General features: G+C 46.3%; 1 protein-coding gene across 1 annotated transcript; it reads right to left on the minus strand.

The window, feature by feature from the left end:
* Nucleotides 1–2534: 2534 nt before the first annotated feature.
* LOC310779316 (autism susceptibility gene 2 protein-like) lies at nt 2535–6462 on the minus strand. Its single transcript, XM_083639852.1, has 2 exons — nt 6212–6462; nt 2535–3892 (listed from the first exon to the last, which is right to left on the minus strand). The coding sequence occupies exons 1-2, from the start codon at nt 6454–6456 to the stop codon at nt 2584–2586; spliced, it is 1554 nt and encodes a 517-aa protein (XP_083495978.1). The 5' UTR covers nt 6457–6462; the 3' UTR covers nt 2535–2583.
* Between the last annotated feature and the right edge of the window lie 17026 nt (nt 6463–23488).

The following is a 23488-nucleotide window of genomic DNA, read 5'->3' on the forward strand; positions in this document are numbered from 1 at the left end:
GTTCAAAGCATTGAAGGAGTCCATAGCACCCTCCATTTGCCAGGTCATCAATTCCTCAATTTCCAGTGGGGTATTTCCCAGTGCATGGAAGTCGGCCATTGTTTCACCCATTTTCAAAGCTGGCAATCCTCAAGATATTTGTAATTACAGGCCTATATCCATCCTACCGGTAACATCAAAGATAGCAGAAAAATGGGTATCTGAACAACTAGTCTCCCATCTCAATAACAGTCCCTTCTCTCTGCACTCTATGCAATTTGGCTTTAGACCTAAACATTCAACAGATACAGCCAACTGCTACTTTATGGAAAGGATTAAAGCGCTCCTGGACAAGGGTGGTGTTGTTGGAGCAGTTTTCCTTGATTTAAGGAAGGCCTTCGATACCGTTAATCATAAAGTCCTCATCTCAACACTATCCAAATTCAATTTCTCCCACACCGCCCTCAGTTGGATAAATTCCTACCTGGCTGATAGAACCCAGTATGTTAAAATAAATAACCAACTCTCTACCGCAGGGCACCCACCTACTGGGGTCCCTCAAGGATCCATATTTGGGCCGCTGCTCTTCAGCCTCTACATCAACGAACTACCCTCTGTCTGTAACAATGTTGAAATCCAGATGTATGCTGATGATACAGTGATTTACGTATATGGTAAAAACAAAATGAAAGCTGCATCAAAACTCACAATTGCTATGGTCCATGTAGCGAACTGGTTAGAGCGTGCCTGCCTTCAGCTAAATGTTTCTAAAACGGTTGGCATGTACTTTAGTAAAAGGTCAAACAGCACTCCTGATCCTGATATACTAATCTCTGGTGAGAAAATGACAATAGTTAGTGAGTTTAAGTACCTTGGGGTGATGCTTGACTCAACCCTCTCCTTTAAACCTCATGTCAAGAGAACAACTAAAACAATCAAATTCAACCTCGCAAACTTTAGATACTCCAGAAACTGTTTGTCCAACTGTGCCGCGAAAATGTTTATGAATGCAATGATCTTGTCCCACATAACCTACTGTTTAACAAGCTGGGGACATGCCAGCCCATCCACATTACAACCCATAGCATCACTCTACAAACAAACAATAAAGACATTAGACAGGAAGCCGGTTAGATACCACCACTGCAATATCTTAAGGAAACATAACCTCTTGAGCTGGGATAACATCATCACCTTTACAAATCTCTGTCTAGTCTTCAAAATCTTACACAACCTAGCACCTCCTCCACTCAGCACCTTCATCACACCACTGCCACAGTCAAGCCGAACCACCAGAGCCACCAAACGAGGAGACTGCACAATCCCTTTCAGACGTAGCACTTTCAGCCAGTCAACTTTCTCAGTTAAAGAGTAACACTGGAGCTTCTCTCTGCTGCTGGGTGATTTTGAAAAATGCAAGAAAGTGGGCGTGGAGAGCGAGGGAGAAGAGGGGGGTTTGGGCTGCTTGGTGAGAAGAGGAATGGAGATGAGTGTCTCAAATATATTCAATTTGATTATTTTACTAAATGATGTGTCGTAGGAAAATTGCCGTTGTTCAGGGCTGCAATTCCAGCTGAACAGTGTTTGTTCATTTTAACCACTGGAGGGCGAATTGAGCCAGATTCAGTTAGATAAATACAGCACAGTGTTTAAATGCTGAGAAAATGAACAGCATGTATTTCACAAACTACTACTTGAATAGCAATTTACTAGTTTAATTACTCTTTAATAAGCAGCCATTTTTATCTACTAATTATCCATTTTCTTCCAAGTATTGTGACCATGACTCCTTGCTCTACAAAGAAGCATAATAATTTAGAGAGGAATCTTTTGGTTTTGATTGTCAAAGGTGTTTTCTTACATCTGGTGTCTTTCTTTCCTCAGGTGACTCAGCAGCTCCAGTCGCGTTTTCTTCCTAGCCCTGTGGTCATCAAGAAGTGTATAGAAAGACTCATAGAAAGAGAGTTCTTGGCGAGGACGCCCATGGACGGTAAAGTGTACACCTATGTTCCATAGAGAAAATACTGTGGATCATGTGAGGAGAAAGAGACTGGAGGGGGGGGGGGGGGGGGGCAATGGGATGTTTTTTTTCTTTTCGATATTCTTCGATAAGCAATATTAGCCTAGTCTTTTGCTTAATTTTTTTTTGCTTTACTACTTCAGTTGCCTTTAAAAGGAAATGATTAGGCTACCGTAATGCACAAAATACATCAAATTCATCAAAATGATACCTATACATGGAACAAGGATAGGAAATGTACAAACTCATTTCAGAATCTCTCTTTTCGCACAAAGCTGAAAAAAGGTATTGGATTAATATATTAATAATTATCAAATATTTAAGTCGGATATAAACATACACATATTTGTGTTCTCTTTACCGACGTTATTCGACCTCCAGTCCACTGCAGATAAAGTCATGGCATGTGCTTAATCAGCCTTACACACCTTTACTTTGTACAATCAAACCATTTCCTCTGGGACTTTTGCTCTTCTCTGACGAAAAGCAGTGCATTTTGTTCACAATAAGATTTCAAATTTGGGGGTGGGGGGGGGATTTATGAGTGCGTCGAGTAAGTGTTTGTGTACGTTTTGCGTAGGAAGCTACCGTGCCTCTACTTCTTTGGGGTTGCGGGACGGGGAGTAGTCCCGGGGGTCCTGCGTTGTGAGGGGGGTAGTCCTCCTGGGCGAGGCCGGCCTGGCGCTGCCTGCCGGCACGAGGGGAGGGGGGGCACTAAGTGCGGCGGTGGGGGGCGTCCTGTTGAGCAGGCCGTTGTGTCCTGTGGAGGGGCTGAGTCTGGGGTAAGGCATGCCGCCAAGGTGGGGCATGAAGGGGGCCATGTGGGCCATGTGGCCCTCCATGGGGGATTGGTGCAGCTGGTGGAGGCGCGCCCGGTCCAGCTCCTCCCGCAAGTGGAGCCTCTCTCGCTCCTCCGCCTGCTGCCTCATGCGCTCGTGTTCCCGGCGCACCTCCAGCAGGTGCTCGTGGTGCGAGTAGTCGTGGGCCTCCCGCTCGCGGTACGCCCGCTCCTGCTCGTACATGCTGGGGAAGCGGTGGCCCTGCTCGGCCCGCAGTTGGAAGTCCATGCGGCGCTGCAGGTCCAGGCTGCGGTACGCCTCTCTCAGCGGGTCCCAGGGAAAGGCCTGGGGCGGCAGGCGCTCCCGCCCCGCCGCCAGGGGGCTCACCCCCATGAAGGGAGCCATGCGGGCCCGCTCCAGCACGTTGAGGCTGCCCATCTGGTGCATGGCGCTCATGGAGAGGGGCAGCGAGTGCGCCATGGGGATGCCGTGCAGGCCCGAAAGCTCGTTCCCGCGCTGGGAGGGAAGCGGCAGCTGCTGCTGCTGCTGCTGGGACAGAGGTGGGTGGTGGTGGTGAGGGTGTCCGGGCTGGCTCATAGGAACGGGGGGAGCGTGTTGCGGGGGTTGGGGCGCAGGTTCAGAGCTCACCACCATCACCTCCTGCTCCTCCTTCCTCTCTTCCTTAATCTTCATGTCATTCTTCACCTTGTGGAGCAGCTCCACGGGCGGGGGCTCTTTCCTCTCGCTGTCCTTGAGTGTGGGCGGGGGCCCGCCCGCCATCTTCATGCCCTGCTCATTGAGCACCGCCTTGGTGTACGGGGAGGGGGAACGATGCGCGGGTTTGATGGAGTCTTCTGAGGGTCTCCTCTCCAGGGCCTCCTTGCCAGGCGAGCGGCTCTCCTTCACCTTGACGTCCCCCAGCACAGAGGACTCTCGGTGGCGCTCCAGCAGCTCCTTCTCCGCCTCGCGGACCCGGTCCACACTGCTGCTGTGGTGGCATCCCGAGTCGCTGGAGTTCTGGCTGTTGGAGCGGATCAGGCTGCTGATCTGGTAGCTGACCGGCGCCGACGCCGGAGACGAGCGGTTGGAGTGGCGGTTGCGATCCACTGAATCCCTGTGATGACAGAGGCAAAGAAAAGGCAGCTTAGTTAGTATGGAGTGCAGTGTGTATCCTAATCAAGAGCATGCGTCACGCATCTGGAGTGTGTTTAAGTATAATGAAGCTGGGTTACATTTGCACTTGACATTAAAATATGTCCCCGGTATACACACTGAAATCAGATGTCTCTTTCCCTCACAAAAATGCAGACTGCTATGAATCATCATAATGTTGTCCACTTTCCCTTGTTGCTCATCCACGAGGATCTTGACAATCCATTTTTGTTGTGTTACTATCAGAGCTATGTGATCTATGTGATTTCTGTCCATTTCCTTGTTAGATCTTTGTGTAATATACAGGCTAGAGATACATTATGTTGACACTTTGGTGTTAATGTGGCCAAATGCGTCTGGGTGATCGAATCTTCAATGCATCTTATGCAATGCATTTATATCTGTGTTTTTGTCTGAATATTATCTGATCATCCACAACACAAGCTATCACCAGGTGGAAAAGAAGTATTGGGTTCGCATATATACAGTATATTGTGATGTACTGGTGTGCTTATGTGTATAATCATAACCCTGTCTGATGAGTAAATTGTTACCAGCCTGCAATGTTCATATTCATATGTATATTCTTTATTGCTGCTGTGTACGGTGACTAGCCAAGTTAAGTTCTGTGGGTTTGAATGATGTAAAAGTAACATGCTCATTGTATCATGCTTTGAAACGACACGAGTGACAATACAGCAACAAACCTTAGTCCCAATAGAATCATCAACATCCAAACCTAGGTCAAATGGTAATGATATTTACTAGCAATCATTTTGTTTTAACCTGTTTGGAACCCCAAATATTTGGGATTTAGTACATTTATGGCTCATTTCCACCACATATAACAGCACAGTACAGTTCTACTCTTACCTGCCTTACTCCACTCTACTTGATATAGACTTCTGTTTCCACAGCAAGTTTACTCGCCTCCGCCCACACCTGGTCGTCATAGTGACCGCATATCTGCCCTCCGCCATAGCCCAAGTAGGGTATAATGTACAACATTCAAATTAAATCCATACACGGAACTTTTAAACTGGCTATGAAATACTGGTGCCTCTATGACATACATGGGCAAATAAGACCATCGGCCAGGAGAATGGATATCAATCTGTTGTTATTTACATGCATTCGCTGCGCGAGGGACGGGGGTTACGCTACGGGGAGAGGGGAAGCCTCTACCCCGGCAGCCACTCGGCCAGGCAAGACTGCGGCTTCGCTAAACCCGGCCTAGCGGAGCCGTCAGCGGACTTTTTCTCTCTCAAAACAATTGAAAACCACCGTCATGTTAAAGCTGAGCAAGGAGATCGATTTTATTTCCCCAGAGCCGAAGGCAGCAACACAAAAGACTGATGGAAATAACAGAAGAGAAGGTAAGCCCCACTAAACTGGTATCCAGCATTGACAGTAGATACAGTAAACACGATTCTGCCTGACCAATCAGTCGTCTGCAGTGTTTTCACGTCACCGTATGGTACCGGGTCCACAGCCCTAGAACCTCAACAGAGCAGGGACCAAAAGCAGCACGACTCAACCCCCGACTCAACCGGGGCTGTCCAGGTTTTTGATCGGGGGAATGAGACAAAAAAGCGAGACGAGCTGGGCGGGGCCGCGCTGATACCAGCGGTGGAAATGGGCCATTAGGGGCAATTCAAATAGCTAAGTTGTCAATCACATGTTGCAGTACTCCACACCCATCTTGTACTTGTGTGAGTGGAAAGAGGACCAAAATATCCTACTCAAGTAGAAGTACTGTTGCTTGGCTTACAATTTACTCAAGTAAAAGTAACATTGCGTTCTTAAAAATCTACTAGAGTAAAAGTAAATTGTAGGTTATTCAAAATGTGAGTAGAGTTATGTTTGTTTGTTTGTTGTTTTTAAACAAAGGAGAACACTGTTGCATATGATCTTTCCCTTGCAATTCAGGCATAACGTTTGATTCTGAGAGATCCTTAAATACATAATCTCCAAAGTAAAGCATGAATCAACACAATTAATTTAACAAGATTATGATTGGCCAGTTTCTCATGCTTATCGCCACAATACAAAACCTGTACTTTAAAATGAATAATGGATGCAATTTAAAAATGTAGCAAGATATCATTCTTCATTCAAGGCGGAGACAAGTCAAAGTAAAACTACTGACGTCCAAAAACGACACAAAAAAGATACAAAGTACAGCAAGAAGATTAATTTGTGACTTCAACCCCCCTTTACTGGTACTCCCAAGTCGACTAAAACCAACACGAAAGAATCGACTCAAACTTGAACAACTCACCTGTCTTTATCCTTCTCCTCCTTCCCAATGGACGAGTCTCTCTTCTCTCTCTCGCGCTCTCTCTCTCTCTCCCGCTCTCGCTCGTGGTGGCTGTTCGCCGAGCTGCTCCTCTCGGCGTCGGCCGCCTTGGGCCACTGGGGCGGGGTGGGGAAAGAGGGCGGCGTGCGGTGGAGCCTGTTCCAGGTGTCGTGGTGGGGGCTGCCGAAGCCAGCCAGGCCTCCGGGCCCCTCCTTGGGACCGAACATGCTGTTGGAGCCTGCAGGGAGGAGGAGAGGAGAGGAGAGGGGGGGGGACCCACTGTGAGTTAACCGGGCCCCAACAGCCTCCTCCACATGGGACACATAAGACGAGAAGAGACGCCACAACAAAAGCTGCTTTTGTCTTTTGCCTCTGGAGGTTCTCTCACTGAAGCTCTGACCCCCCCCCCCCACACCCACACCACCACCAATCCAACAACTCTGTACTGATTTGCTGGTGGACCAAGGGGCCTTCCCTTCTCACATTCACTGCTCTTGATTCTCAGGGCCCTTAATGTTTCTTTAACACCGGATGAACGGGGAGGGAGCTGTGTAAAGCCAAGGGAGACCTGAAGCATTCCATGGCGTGTCTATTCCAATCACATCCATTTTCACAACAGGGTTACTGATTTGGCGAAGGGAAATAGGGAGGGGAGGAGGGGTGAGTGAGAGAGAGACACAGAGAGACAGAGAGAGAGAGAGAGAGAGAGCCCTCCACTCCACAGTGGTGCGAAGGGGCTTGTCGAATAATTAATAGATGAATAGCAACCAAACAGCGGGCCTGGGAGTGCGGAATTGGCAGTAGTGCAGCCAGATTAAAGCCAGGCTATTGGGGATGTAGCTGGTGGATGAGGTGGAGGGGTGTGTCTGTGTGTGTGTGTGTGTGTGTGTGTGTGCTGTGTGTGTGTGTGTGTGTGTGTGGAGCGGAGCTGGAAATGGGACTATGGCTGGGAAGGTGTGGGAACTCAGGCTGGATGAGACTACAATGACTTGATTGGAGTGTCGGTGTCTGCTGGTGCAAAAACCTCCAAATTGAAAAGCAAAACACAAAATATACATTATTCAGCTTAGGGATGCACGAGGAGATGGCCACATCATCGGTACAATCGAAACAAACATATGTGCCGATATGGCAGGCTGTTAAAATGACGCTTAAGGGGACATTCACACCAAAAGCGTTTTTTTCAGTCAGAACGCTATGAAAATCATGTTGAGAGCGCTTCCATTGTGCACACAACACAGCACACGGAGCGTTTTTTTTCTGCTCCGTTTTGTTTTCACCTGCAGTCGCGTGCAGTACAGATCAGAACACAACGACCACACGGACGGTAGCCAGCTGGTTTTGTCTGTTTGATGTTGTTCACTGTCAACATGAAAGCCAGATTGTTGCCAATTCTGGCAGCAGCGAGGTTGGAGGATCCCTCTGGAGGAGAAAAGCTAGGAGTTGAAATGACGAGCAGTGCGCTTTTCCTCTAATGTTCAACTTTTTTCAGCTTAAAAACGCCCATAGCGCTCCTCCAAAAACAACAGGACGCCACCAGCGCTTAAACGCCAGGTGCGTTCATTAAAAGAGGAGCACGTCTAGCGCGTCCTTACATAGAGAATGAATTGCAGAAAGACGCTGGCAGCTCCAAAAACGCTTTTGGTCTGAATGTCCCCTAAGGCCTGTTTTAAGTAGAGCAGCCGAAGATGGCGAGCTGTTGTGTTGAGACAACTGTTGGGTATTAATGAATTCCCAAATACTGCCTATTCTTAAAGTTTTCCTCTAAGTATGCATCAAATAAAACAAAAGTGCAACAAACGTGGATACGGAGTCGTCTCAAAGGTTTGCTGGATCTTTTATTGAATACCTCTGCTTCATCTGGGGTGGTGGTAAAAAAGACAATTTTTACATCGGGCACAGGGTACTTATACCCTAGACACAACAAACCAAAACACGTGAACACGTGTACTGAGAATTTCAAAACAGGATATTCTCCATCAGTATCACTGTTTGGGTAGAGGCCAAGGTCACCCCGACATTTGGCCAGACAAAAATATCTCTTGCAGGGAACATTTAGGGACTTAGAACATTCATTAGGCATATCTTGATTGATAGGTTCATGCCGATTGCTAAGATCATTTTCTTATTCCCCAAAACAACTGATTGAGCAATACTTTCCTAGGTCCAATATTTTCCCCAACTTTCGGCCTCCCGGCCTCACACACAGGATGAATGCCTGAGGACCACTCTCATCCTGAGAGGAAAAAAACATTTTCATCCACCCACAAAACGTCAATAAACTGACCTGGGAGAGCTAACAAAAAAAAAGAGAGAACTGGGAGCTAACTTAAAAATATATATACCTGGGAGCTCATTATTTTTCAGTGTGCACTTTATGTATTTTCTGCTCCAAAAATGTTGTCTGCCCATAATTTCAACACATTTTGGGTATTTTCACTTAAACATTTGAATGAATGAACATTTGGCTATCTTTAAACAGGACAGATTCCCCAGGTTCCTGAGGTCTATTCTCTGGACAAAAGCAAACCCTGATATTAACTTATCTGCTGCATGTGCATAAAGCCTGGGTTGCTGATGGAGGAGACGAAACGAATCTCTGAGGTGGCAGAAGTGTAGAAGCTCTAGACTCCAATGTCTCTATAGAGAGGGCAGGCAGGGTACTGTGAGCCGTGTGTGTGTGTGTGTGTGTGTGTGAGAGAGAGAGAGAGAGAGAGGGGGGGGGGGTTTGTTCCTTAACACGTTGAGTGCCATGGACGAGATATCTCGGCTTACATGATCCAACCGTTAACTCATTCACTGCCAATATCTGACTGGCATTTTTGGCACAGGCCAAGTATTTCCATAATGTTTGGTCATCTTTCAAGACCCACAGTAAATTCTGTACTAGGACTACAGTGATGTCCAATACCTCAAAATGAAGATCTAAGTCTCTACTTTCACCCCCAAAAAGAAAGTTAGCTTTTAGCATGTTCTGTACTCTACTTATAACCCTTTTTATACACCCCATGTTCACCAAAAAAGCCTGTCTGGGAAGAGAAAAGGGAGAAAAAAGCATTTTTGTAAAAGGGCACAATCTCAGGCATAACTCACTCTCAATTCTTTTATTTTGAACTGTATTGACATCAGACATGTAAATATTATTCGTTAGGACACAAATGACAAAAAAAAAAAAAAAAAAAATATATATATATACACACATGAAGTGCTTTTTTTTTACATTCAACAATACAGTTTACTCGGTGTGAGTGTGCAGACAGACAGACAGACAGACAGACAGACACACCGACAGACAGACAGACAGACAGACAGACACACACACACACACACACACACACACGATCCCCCTTTTAGATTTCTAACCCAACATAGGATAAGCAATAACCACGCCCTGTGGCGCTGGGATTGGCCAGGAGCAACACTGGAGGGCACGCAGCCCAGCGATTTCATGAACCAACTGAAGAGCTCTTGAGAAGGACAGCGGGCTGCTGTGAGTGCCTTCTGCCCGCTGCTGCCTAGCTGTTCCTGTGTTTATTTTTGATTTGTTCTGGTACACCCGTCCTCGTCCATGTCTCCCTGTCATATCAACTCTGCTATTTGATCGTTCCCATTTTCCCCTCGGCTATTCAACACGTCCTCACCGCCCTCGCAAACTGATCGATCATTTCCTCATTCCTCCGATGATCAAACACATCTCTTGATTACTTTCTCCCGTTTTCTCCTGGCTGGCACAGAGGAAGGCGACTCCAGCTCGTGCAGCGCGCCGAGGGCGTTTCAATGGCGTTTCTCCTGTCTGCACAAGGAAGCGTTACCCGTTCTCTGCTTTTCCTCTTGCTCAATTTCAAAACAACAGCTGCGGTATGTGTTTGATCGCGTGCTGTCGGCTACCCTTTGAAGGCAGGGACCTGTGTCTGTGTCACAGGCTGGGCAAGTGTTTGCTGCAGGCGCTGCACCAATAAAAACAAAAACACGTCAAACACGTCATTGGCGGGGAGGGCTATTTCTGATAACACGTCAAAGACGTCATTGGCGGTGAATGAGTTAAGTGCCAAGGACGAGATATCTCGGCTTACATAAACATTTTTTTTTTTGACGGTGGGACATCGATCAACCCCTTTTACGTCTCCTATAGCAGAATTGGAGGAAGAGAATGTGTATAATCTATTTTACCGACCAGCTAGGTGGCGACGGTGCCCTCCCGACAGAGAGAAAGTCAACCAAAAGCAGCCGCCTCCCGCGGCTGCTTCCTCCATTCTCAAGGAATTGGCTTGCCGATTTTACAGTCATCAGTCACCAGACTCGCCGCTCTCGGGCCGCGCCAGCAGCAGCACACGGGGGATTGCAAATTTGCATAATATATTATGGGTAAAACACACTTTGAAACGCCCGCAGAAAGGCCAGAATCGCACGCATTCCGAAAACCCAGAAACGAACGAGCCTCATTCTCATACTGTAGGCGGGGAGGGAGGCTGCTCAAACTCGCTGCCAGGGAGGGAGGCTGCAGCAGAGCACTCGCTTGTGACAAACGCAGGCTGAAAGCCACTAGACACGCCCACGGAGGGAGGAGTTGAAGGAGAGGGCGTTCGGAACTATATTGTTTGGATGTCTGATCTCTCACTGATGCCAAAAATAAATGGTTAAAGTGACTGTTCTGCCTGTTTGATTGAATTTCACAAAACTGCGATTATCTCAGCTTCCACTCTCAGACAGCTGAAACCATGCTGTACTCAACGGCTAATATCTACATAACTACTAACTCTACAAACTAACTCTTTTACACAGAGAAAGCACACATTCTATTAGTACTTTTGTGAACTTCGTGTTCACAAACTCCAAGCAGAAAAGGATCCTCGGCTCTTGTAAAATGAGCCAGAATCCTCAAAAAACGGCCTGGCAGAAGCTACCTACAGCAAAAAAAAAAACGGCTGGCAGTCAATGTGTTAATAAAGTGAACATTTTAGCTGAATTTTCTCAACAAGCTGGTTATCAAGAAGCGTATAGAAGGACTAATAGAAAGAGAGTACTTGGCGAGGACGCCCGAGGACCGTAAAGTCTACACCTATGTTCCATAGAGAGAATACTGTGGATCCTTGTACCCCTTGAGCTGTTGTGCCATGCCAATGGTACCCCCTCAATAATGCGTGTTGACGAATTAATTAAATTAATTAACAATTCTGACAGTTTATGATTGATTTATTCATGTTTGTGAGCTAGCTGGTATGCACAGTTTTGGCATGCATGAAGGGTGACCTCTTCACAGAGTAGTGTAACAGTTGACACCTGCCAGGGAGGACTAGTTGCACATACCATTGTAGGATGGGCTTATGAAATTACTACTAATAGTGTACATATATTTTTTAAATAACTTTGGAAATAAATTGTACTCCACAATCTTTCCGTGTACCCCCTGCAAGCTGCTCAAGTACCCCTAGGCATAGGGGGACACGTACCGCTGGTAGGGAAATACTGCAATATACTAACTTTGGCGCAAATGATTATATATAGTTCATTACGGCGCGCGCAGCTTTGCGTTTCCACTGCAAACCCAGGATGTACACAAGTGGGAAATCTGGTCACACAGCGTGTTTTTTGTGTGTGATCAAAGTCATGCCAACTCATGTGCTTAGCGCACCTGTGTCCCTTCTGCAGTCTTCCTCATGTGCGGCAGGACCAAACGGTAATGTGGGGCCCTATCTTGGTACAGGCGCTATACGCTTTTTGCGCACCTGTTTGCGTGCTTTAATGCCTGCTTTATGCTATCCTCCCTGCAGGCACGATAGCAGTCCGCCAGGCGCAAGCGTCCAGTGCTTCCTCCATTCTCAAGGAATTGGCTTGCCGATTTTACAGTCATCAGTCACCAGACTCGCCGCTCTCGGGCCGCGCCAGCAGCAGCACACGGGGGATTGCAAATTTGCATAATATATTATGGGTAAAACACACTTTGAAACGCCCGCAGAAAGGCCAGAATCGCACGCATTCCGAAAACCCAGAAACGAACGAGCCTCATTCTCATACTGTAGGCGGGGAGGGAGGCTGCTCAAACTCGCTGCCAGGGAGGGAGGCTGCAGCAGAGCACTCGCTTGTGACAAACGCAGGCTGAAAGCCACTAGACACGCCCACGGAGGGAGGAGTTGAAGGAGAGGGCGTTCGGAACTATATTGTTTGGATGTCTGATCTCTCACTGATGCCAAAAATAAATGGTTAAAGTGACTGTTCTGCCTGTTTGATTGAATTTCACAAAACTGCGATTATCTCAGCTTCCACTCTCAGACAGCTGAAACCATGCTGTACTCAACGGCTAATATCTACATAACTACTAACTCTACAAACTAACTCTTTTACACAGAGAAAGCACACATTCTATTAGTACTTTTGTGAACTTCGTGTTCACAAACTCCAAGCAGAAAAGGATCCTCGGCTCTTGTAAAATGAGCCAGAATCCTCAAAAAACGGCCTGGCAGAAGCTACCTACAGCAAAAAAAAAAACGGCTGGCAGTCAATGTGTTAATAAAGTGAACATTTTAGCTGAATTTTCTCAACAAGCTGGTTATCAAGAAGCGTATAGAAGGACTAATAGAAAGAGAGTACTTGGCGAGGACGCCCGAGGACCGTAAAGTCTACACCTATGTTCCATAGAGAGAATACTGTGGATCCTTGTACCCCTTGAGCTGTTGTGCCATGCCAATGGTACCCCCTCAATAATGCGTGTTGACGAATTAATTAAATTAATTAACAATTCTGACAGTTTATGATTGATTTATTCATGTTTGTGAGCTAGCTGGTATGCACAGTTTTGGCATGCATGAAGGGTGACCTCTTCACAGAGTAGTGTAACAGTTGACACCTGCCAGGGAGGACTAGTTGCACATACCATTGTAGGATGGGCTTATGAAATTACTACTAATAGTGTACATATATTTTTTAAATAACTTTGGAAATAAATTGTACTCCACAATCTTTCCGTGTACCCCCTGCAAGCTGCTCAAGTACCCCTAGGCATAGGGGGACACGTACCGCTGGTAGGGAAATACTGCAATATACTAACTTTGGCGCAAATGATTATATATAGTTCATTACGGCGCGCGCAGCTTTGCGTTTCCACTGCAAACCCAGGATGTACACAAGTGGGAAATCTGGTCACACAGCGTGTTTTTTGTGTGTGATCAAAGTCATGCCAACTCATGTGCTTAGCGCACCTGTGTCCCTTCTGCAGTCTTCCTCATGTGCGGCAGGACCAAACGGTAATGTGGGGCCCTATCTTGGTACAGGCGCTATACGCTTTTTGCGCACCTGTTTGCGTGCTTTAATGCCTGCTTTATGCTATCCTCCCTGCAGGCACGATAGCAGTCCGCCAGGCGCAAGCGTCCAGGGGCTCTATCTTCCCAAAAGCATTTTAACGCAGTGCGCAATGCAAATTGGGGGCGGACACAAGCGCATGCCTGTGATAATTGTACTGGGCATTGGCTGCCACAAGCCAAAGCAGGCGTTTCAGCGTTAAAATGTGGTGATAGGTGGCATTATGCTATCGTCAGCAGCGCACAATTACTTTTAGGCGCAAATACCTCGCTGCGCTGAAGCGCACCATAATCTCCGTGCAGCGCACCGCAGTGCAAGTAAAATCCCTTTTGGATATGTCATTACACACAGCCTTGCCACGCCAGGACATCAAATTATGCTGCTAAAATTGGGTATTAGCAGATAATTCAGTGAGGCAATCAACTATAACTCACTGAGAAACTTTTATCACATCGCAAAGAGGGAAATTAATTGAGAAAACGTGTTGGACAATGGACATAGGCTATTTACCTTCCTAACCGATAATTACAGCATATTGCATGCCTCGCGCAAACAGCCATTGCAAGACAAGAATCTGATTGGTTTTGATTGACGTAATGCCCAGCCTTGCCTGACCACGCCTGTGAATAATTCTGGTAGTTAAGACCGCCCAAATCCCATTTGCGCAGGCATTTTGGGGCGCAGATGATTTTTGGCAGAATTGGCACGGCTCTAATTTGCGTCTGCGACAGGTGCCGTGAACGTTTCCGCATCCCGGCCGAGAATTGCATCCCCAACATATTTCGGGGCTGTTTTAACTTAGAAATCAGGGCGGGGGAGCAAAACTTGGCGGACTGCTATCTTCCCATGCCTTAAAGCACGCGCAAACTGGTGCGCAAGCGCTATTAGGGGTTAGGGTTAGGGCACCCAGGGTGCAATGCACGGGCCATCCGTATGCACTGAGGTAGACAAGCCCCTGTCCTCTGGTTTTTCAGACTGTGAGTTCAGTTTGTCAACAAGCCTGGCTAGCAATATTTCGGAGCATTTTGTCCTTCTTCAGGCTATTACTTGTTGAATTAATAATTATGTCCTATGCATGTCTGTTGCAATCAGGAGAGGTGTTCTCCCTTCCAGTGTGACTTGTAGAATGAGAGTTTATGGGAGGAGGCACACTCCCTCTTATATAGACTCCACCCTGTCTTTGGGGTTGGCAGTCAGATTAGGTAGAATTTCTTTGTTTATCCCCCAATTAGGCTATCAAATTGAGTCTTAAAAATACACCACTATGGTTAGGGTTAGGATCATGGTCTGGGTTAGGTTTAGAGTATACTACATTGATTTTTAGATGTGTCCAATTAGCTAGGCTTTAGGTTATGTGTGTGTGGGGTTAGGGTTTTGGCTTTGTGGCACCCTGACAAGTCAGGATGCCTGTGCATGGGCCATCCGTATGCATTGAAGTAGACAAGCCCCTGTCCTCTGTTCAGACATGTCATGGCATCTGTGAATTCAGTTTGTCAACAAGCCTCTTGCAATATTTCGGAACTAATCGTCCTTCAGGCTATACTTGTTGAATTAATAGTAATGTCTAATGCATGCGCAATGTCCAATGCATGTCTGGAGCAAACGGGAGAGGTGTTCTCCCTTCCAGTGTGACTTGTAGAATGAGAGTTTATGGGAGGAGGCACACTCCCTCTTATCTCCACCCTGTCTTTAGGGTTGGCAGTAGAATTTCTTTGTTTATCCTCAAATTAGGCTATTAAACTTGGTCTTAAAAATACTCCACTATGGTTAGGGTTAGAATTTGGTCTGGGTTAGGCTTAGAGCATACTACATTTATTTTTAAAGTGTCCAATTAATTAGGTTTCAGGATTCTAGTCTGGGTTAGGCTTAGAATATTTTATATTGATTTTTAGATGTGTCAAATTAGGTAGGTTTTAGGTTATGTGCGTGCGTGGCATGTCACAACACGTGTACATACGAGGAGGCACACGCGGGGACCCTTGTGGCATGTCTGGCATACATGTTGACCCTTGACCTTCCAGGCTTTTAATCATGCCTTCGATTTATGTGTTGCCTATGGTGTCACGAGGATGTTATGGCACCTGCACTTTGGCATACCCAGAGTTGGACTAGTCAAATTAGGTGAATTTTCTCTGTTTATCCTCAATTTAGGTTATTAAACTAGATTTTAAAAATACACCAATATGGTTAGGGTTAGAACCATAGTCTGGCTTAGGCTTGGAGCATACTACATTGATTTTTAGATGTGTCTAATTAAGGCTATATGTGTGTGTGTAGGGATGCCACATCCGTTTCTTTCAGTAGTTGCCTTAGTCTGACTCCTTTAGGTTATCTATCCTGTTCATTTATTAGGTTGCATCATGTGCTCCTGAACTAGGACCCTGGCCCGATACCTGTGGACGACCTTGGTCTTATCCTAGGGGTAGGATTATGGCACCCCATTCACCCATATTGACCTTTTTGGGCCTTCTAGGCTTCTAATATTGCCTGCCTTTTATATGCCTCTGGTCACGTTAGGAAGTTATGTTGCTTGCATTATGGCAGTAGTAGAGTACCCAGGGGCATGCCCACCCCAGTATAGCATAGAGGCGCTGGCTATAGTTAGGGGTTAGGGATTATAAGGTTTTGTGCCCTGGTCACACCAGGGACACTATGCATTGGCCATCCGTTACTGCTGGGTGGCCAGGTGACCTCACCCTCTATTTAATACCTTTGAAATGACAGTGTCTCATATCCTGTGTTTAGACATGTCATGGCAGTCTGTTAATTCAGTTTGTCAACAAGCATGTTTGCTAGTAGCGACATCAATGTTTCGGAACTTATCCTCATCAGGCTATGACCTGCTTGTTGACTCAATAATCATGTCCTATGCATGTCTGGAGCACACGGGAGAGGTGCTCTCTCTTCCAGTGTGACTTGTGAAATGAGGTTTGTGGGAGGAGACACACTCCCTCTTATATAGACTCCCCCTTGTGTTCAGGGTTGGCAGTCAAATTGGGTGAAATTTCTATGTTTATTCTCAAATTAGACTATTAATTTTGATCTTAAAATTATTCCAATTGGTTAGGTTTAGAGTTTATGGTTTGGGCTAGGCTTAAAGCATACTACTTGATTTTTAAAGTGTCTGTCAAATTAGCTTTAGGCTATATGTGTGTGTGGGGTGCCATCTTGTCTCCGCAGTTTGACATTAGGTCCAACTCCCTTAGGTTAATCTTATCCTGTTTGTTTCTTATTTTCGAACCAGGACCCCCAGCAAAAGATTCCTATGGACGACCGTAGATTTACTGTATCATAGGAGGATGGCACTTTCCCATTCATCCATATTGACCTTTGACCTCATTGGGCCCTCCAAACTGTCAACAAGCCTGTCCAAACCTCCTCAACTGCACATATGTGCAAATGGCATGAACATACATACATAATTAAACATAATAACATTCTGTTAGGTGCAAATAGCATATACCTAATTAAACATACTATTGAACATTAGTCATATACTCTCGAGTCTCGGGCAGATCCCAGACTCTGGAACGCCCTTCCTCAAGAAATCAGAACCTCAGAGTCCCTCATAGTCTTCCACTCCCGCCTCAAAACCCATCTCTTTTCCACCACCTTCCCTTAGTCCCTCTGCTCCTTCCCCCCATCCTTGCTTGTGTGCTGTCTCTGTCTACTGTCTTGTCTCACCACTATCGCCCCCCCCCCCACATAGTACTCAGTGTTTAGTGTCATCTCTGTCGTTATATGTTCATTAACGTCACCCCCCGCCCCCCACATAGTACTCAGTGTTTAGTGTCATCTCTGTCGTTATATGTTCATTAACGTCACCCCCCCCACATAGTACTCAGTGTTTAGTGTCATCTCTGTCGTTATATGTTCATTAACGTCACCCCCCCCCCCCCCACATAGTACTCAGTGTTTAGTGTCATCTCTGTCCTTATATGTTCATTAACGTCACCCCCCCCCCCCACATAGTACTCAGTGTTTAGTGTCATCTCTGTCGTTATATGTTCATTAACGTCACCCCCCCCCCCCACATAGTACTCAGTGTTTAGTGTCATCTCTGTCGTTATATGTTCATTAACGTCACCCCCCCCCCCCCACATAGTACTCAGTGTTTAGTGTCATCTCTGTCGTTATATGTTCATTAACGTCACCCCCCCCCCACATAGTACTCAGTGTTTAGTGTCATCTCTGTCGTTATATGTTCATTAACGTCACCCCCCCCCCCACATAGTACTCAGTGTTTAGTGTCATCTCTGTCGTTATATGTTCACTAACGTCACCCCCCGCCCCCCCAGTGTTTAGTTTTTGTGTAGCCTACTGTGAAGCGTCTTTGAGCTATGGAAAAGCGCTATATAAGCCCCATCTATTATTATTATTATTATTATTATACGTGATGGTAGCAGCTGTAGTGCGGTACAGTACGGCTACTACACTATTTGTATATGTTAAGGAGTCTCGTGGTCTGCGAGAAGAAACTGTCCCTCAAGCGATTTGTGCGTGCTCTTGGGACCCTGTATCTCCTCCCTGAGGGTAGCAGGGAGAACAGACTGTTGTGGGGGTGGTTTGTGTCTTTGATGATCTTCAGGGACCTCCTGAGGCACCGCTGGTTGTACAGATCTTGCAGTTCTGGCAGCTCACATCCTGTTACGTGCTGGGCCGCGCGCCTCACCCTTCTTAGCGCCCTGCGGTCCATGGTGGTGCAGTTCCCGTACCAGGTGGTGAAGCAGCCAGTCAGCAGGCTTTCAATGGTGCCTCTGTAGAAGTCCCTAAGGATTTCTGGCCTTAGCCCAAATTTCTTCAGGCGCCTGAGTCCGTGTAGTCGTTGGGCCTTTTTGACAACAGTGGCGGTGTGGTTGGCCCATGTCAGGTCCCTGTGGATATTGACTCCCAGGTACTTGAAGCTGTCCACCCTTTCCACCACTGTGCCGTTGATGGTGATTGGGTTAGGGTTAGGGCCTCCCCCCTAGGGGAACCAAGAGCCACAATAAAAAGACAATGGGAGACGCAGCCAAAAATAAAATGTATTAATTGAACCAAACCAAACAAACTAAAATGAACCATGAGATGTGAGAATCAGTAGAGTCAGTGGTGTAGAGCATGTGTGAATGAATCAATCAATCTGAAGTCTCAGCCAGGAGGGCAGAGCTTTATAGACACACAGGTGTCAGGAGAGCAGAGCTTTATAGACACACAGGTGTCAGGAGAGCAGAGCTTTATAGACACACAGGTGTCAGGAGGGCAGAGCTTTATAGACACACAGGTGACAGGAGGGCAGAGCTTTATAGACACACAGGTGTCAGGAGAGCAGAGCTTTATAGACACACAGGTGTCAGGAGAGCAGAGCTTTGTAGACACACAGGTGTCAGGAGGGCAGAACTTTATAGACACACAGGTGTCAGGAGAGCAGAGCTTTATAGACACACAGGTGTCAGGAGAGCAGAGCTTTATAGACACACAGGTGTCAGGAGAGCAGAGCTTTATAGACACACAGGTGTCAGGAGAGCAGAGCTTTATAGACACACAGGTGTCAGGAGAGCAGAGCTTTATAGACACACAGGACCCAGGTGTCAGGAGGGCAGAACTTTATAGACACACAGGACCCAGGTGTCAGGAGAGCAGAGCTTTATAGACACACAGGTGTCAGGAGAGCAGAGCTTTAGACCACTGAGATATATGAATGGAGAGAGTGTCCCTATCTCCTCCCTGTATGCTCTATTGAAGCCAAAATCCTGTGAAAATCAGTGAACCAGAGTCTGCGCAGTAGCTCCGTTGATTTAGAACCTCTGTGGGCTCCCCGCCCCTCTGAACTTTCTTATGTAGAGATGCTGTTTCTAGAATGCGCACAGTGCGTTGTGTATTTATACACAGTCTAGCTCTGTAAATATAACACTTTAAGTTGTAATATTTTTTGTCTCGCCAAAAGTAACCAGGAAGAGTCCCACTATGAGATCAGTTTATCAAAATGACGCCTGTACGAAAATCTGATTTTGGTTGTCGGAGATTTCTCCTCCGGGCTGCTGTGCTCTCAGCCCGGACTGGAAGTGGAGGCTCCTCTCGGCCTCACTAGGGGAAATTATCCGATCCACTGCTGTGTTGATTAAGCTAGCCAATGTTTCCGTGGCATTTTGATTAACTTTATGATTTAATTCCTTTTGGAGTAAATGTTGGTTTTACAAATCTAACCTTGACGCTTTACGCTACGTTGTTTACTGGTATAGTGTGGGTAGGGCAGCCTGCTGTAACCGTTTGTAACGTTCCATTTAATATAGCTCAGTGGTAACGTTAGCCTAGCTGCCTAGTCTCGTCTCTGTTTACCGTATATCCTTACAACAGCTAAGAAAGGAGCTTGTGAAGAAGGAACAGCCCCACAGTCAAAGCATTTCTCTGAGATATCCATATAAAAATGTTTGTTGCTTTAATACCAGAAATAAAACCTCTGTTTATGTGACGCTAACGGGTTAGCGATTAGCTCATGGCTGGTGCTTACGTACTAGGCCCCATCTTATAAAACACATTTCCTGGCAGTTTGACAACCTGGCAAGTTCTGAAAATATGTGTATATTATTGTGTTATTCCAGCTATCGTTATCGGTTGTTAAGTTATAGTAATATTAAGCCGATAAATAATGAAAAACAGCCGACTAGCGAAAGTGGCTAACGTAGCTGGAGTAACTACTAAAACACATATTTTCTGAACTTACTTCAGTCCCAAACCAACGTTAATTCCTCGCGTGCCTTTCTCAAAACAATGTTCTTTTTATTGCGGTCCATTGATATGTCTGGTAGCCAGCACAGCCACCCCGACCTCCAGGGAGCCACTACCCGTGTTAAGAGCCTCTGCCCCGGGTCCACACAGAGCCACCCTCCAGGCAGCGTTACATGATGAAAGCACAAAGCAGCACTGTGTCCCGTCTATGTCAAACCAACGCTAGTTCTATACTGTGAAGAGCCTGTCCAGCCAATGACGGCTTGAGACTGGCTGCCACAGCTGTCAATCATCCATTTTTATCCCTTTTTATATGTCAAATAACTACTTAAAAACAAACTGATCAGAAAAATGACCACTTGCACAGGCATTAGCATGATAATGACTATCTAAAATGATACAAACCACCTTTGGAAAAAAATTATCTGATGTATACTGTGATTATTTCGGTTGTAATTTTCCCATCCACTAACATGGGGAGGCGGGCCTTGTGACCTAATACTGGATTCAGCCGTCAGGGCGGCGATCTAACATGCAGCGGCTTCACTAATGGAACCATGGAATGGCGTCCATCTTTATAAGTCGATGCTTTAGACACACAGGTGACAGGAGGACAGAGCTTTATAGACACACAGGTGTCAGGAGAGCAGAGCTTTATAGACACACAGGTGTCAGGAGAGCAGAGCTTTATAGACACACAGGACCCAGGTGTCAGGAGGGCAGAACTTTATAGACACACAGGTGTCAGGAGAGCAGAGCTTTATAGACACACAGGTGTCAGGAGAGCAGAGCTTTATAGACACACAGGTGTCAGGAGAGCAGAGCTTTATAGACACACAGGTGTCAGGAGAGCAGAGCTTTATAGACACACAGGTGTCAGGAGAGCAGAGCTTTATAGACACACAGGTGTCAGGAGAGCAGAGCTTTATAGACACACAGGTGTCAGGAGGGCAGAGCTGTATAGACACACAGGTGACAGGAGGGCAGAGCTTTATAGACACACAGGTGTCAGGAGAGCAGAGCTTTATAGACACACAGGTGTCAGGAGAGCAGAGCTTTATAGACACACAGGTGTCAGGAGAGCAGAGCTTTATAGACACACAGGTGTCAGGAGAGCAGAGCTTTATAGACACACAGTACCCAGGTGTCAGGAGGGCAGAGCTTTATAGACACACAGGACCCAGGTGTCAGGAGGGCAGAGCTTTATAGACACACAGGTGTCAGGAGAGCAGAGCTTTAGACACACAGGTGTCAGGAGAGCAGAGCTTTATAGACACACAGGTGACAGGAGAGCAGAGCTTTATAGACACACAGGTGACAGGAGGGCAGAGCTTTATAGACACACAGGTGTCAGGAGAGCAGAGCTTTATAGACACACAGGTGTCAGGAGAGCAGAGCTTTATAGACACACAGGTGTCAGGAGAGCAGAGCTTTATAGACACACAGTACCCAGGTGTCAGGAGGGCAGAGCTTTATAGACACACAGGACCCATGTGTCAGGAGGGCAGAGCTTTATAGACACACAGGTGTCAGGAGAGCAGAGCTTTAGACACACAGGTGTCAGGAGAGCAGAGCTTTATAGACACACAGGTGACAGGAGAGCAGAGCTTTATAGACACACAGGTGACAGGAGGGCAGAGCTTTATAGACACACAGGTGACAGGAGGGCAGAGCTTTATAGACACACAGGTGACAGGAGGACAGAGCTTTATAGACACACAGGTGACAGGAGGGCAGAGCTTTATAGACACACAGGTGTCAGGAGGGCAGAGCTTTATAGACACACAGGTGACAGGAGGGCAGAGCTTTATAGACACACAGGTGACAGGAGGGCAGAGCTTTATAGACACACAGGTGACAGGAGGACAGAGCTTTATAGACACACAGGTGACAGGAGGACAGAGCTTTATAGACACACAGGTGACAGGAGGACAGAGCTTTATAGACACACAGGTGACAGGAGGACAGAGCTTTATAGACACACAGGTGACAGGAGGGCAGAGCTTTATAGACACACAGGACCCAGGTGTCTTGAGGGCAGAGCTTTATAGACAATCAATCAGGGAATCGTTGTTGGTGGGAATCGCCAGGGAATGTTACTATACCAAACCTGTTAAAATCATTAAAACAACCATCTCAATCAATTCCTCATGCAGAAATCATACAGAAAAGTGGTGTCATTTGTCTCTGTATGACATCTAGTTCAAAAGTTATGACCCTTATCCATTTTCATCAGACATCGCAATATGCCCGCAAAGATGGCCACCAAACGGACCCATGGGACACTATTTCAACGGGGTAACAACAAAATTTGTTTATTAGACACCTTGAGGAGTACAAAAATCTATGTTAGACAAATATATCTTTCGGGTGTGCGGGGACCCCCCGTTCCTACTAGACTGATAGGGTCACTGGGACAACTGTCGCAGAAAGGCACCTCTGCAACAACCCTAAACCCTAACCCTAAAAATACAATTGGACTGATATCAGTGTTGACAAGACAAAGAGTCATTACTTCCACTATAAAAAATAAATTTTTAAAGTAAGATGGGGTCACTGGGACAACTGTCGCAGAAAGGCACCTCTGCAACATTGCTTTTTACTGGCACAAACACCACACAGGGGTCTAAATGTACCATCATAAATATAAGGAACACTCTAATTCATTACTTTTACTCTAAGAATAATTTTTAAAGTGAGGGAGGACTACCAGGATAAGGACAGTGACAAAGAGACTCCCAACAGTGTCCTACTGCAATGGACAACCCCCAAAAAACACTAAAAAGTAAAGCCAATAGGCTACCAAAAATAATCCAAGCACATTAACTAATCAATTCTACTGAATAAATGTTTTGTGGAGACAGGGTTAACCACCAGTTAAGTATAAACATTACTAAACTATAGTAACAACAGTTAAAACACCCAACTTGTGGGGTATTGGACTTGGCCACACCCACACAGCTATATAAAGGACTCTCCTCCTGCTGGCTCTCTCTTCAAGTGCTACACGCTTGAGGCTGTAAGCAACAACAATTCCTGCTGGAATTGTATAGGAAGTATCTTTGGTAACTTTGCCTTCCAGCAAAAGATCTAGAATTGTCTTGAGTTTTGCCTTTAACATGCTTCCCGGTTACATGCTGCCACTCCGAAATATCGGCACTCCGAAAGGGGGTCTATATTCCCCGTTTTTCACTAACCTCTCCCAGCCCCCACGCCAAACCTAACCTCCCCCCATGCCTAAACCTAACCTCCCCC

The sequence above is a fragment of the Poromitra crassiceps genome, assembly GCF_964638095.1.
Source record: "Poromitra crassiceps genome assembly, chromosome: 7".
Lineage (NCBI taxonomy): Eukaryota > Metazoa > Chordata > Actinopteri > Beryciformes > Melamphaidae > Poromitra > Poromitra crassiceps.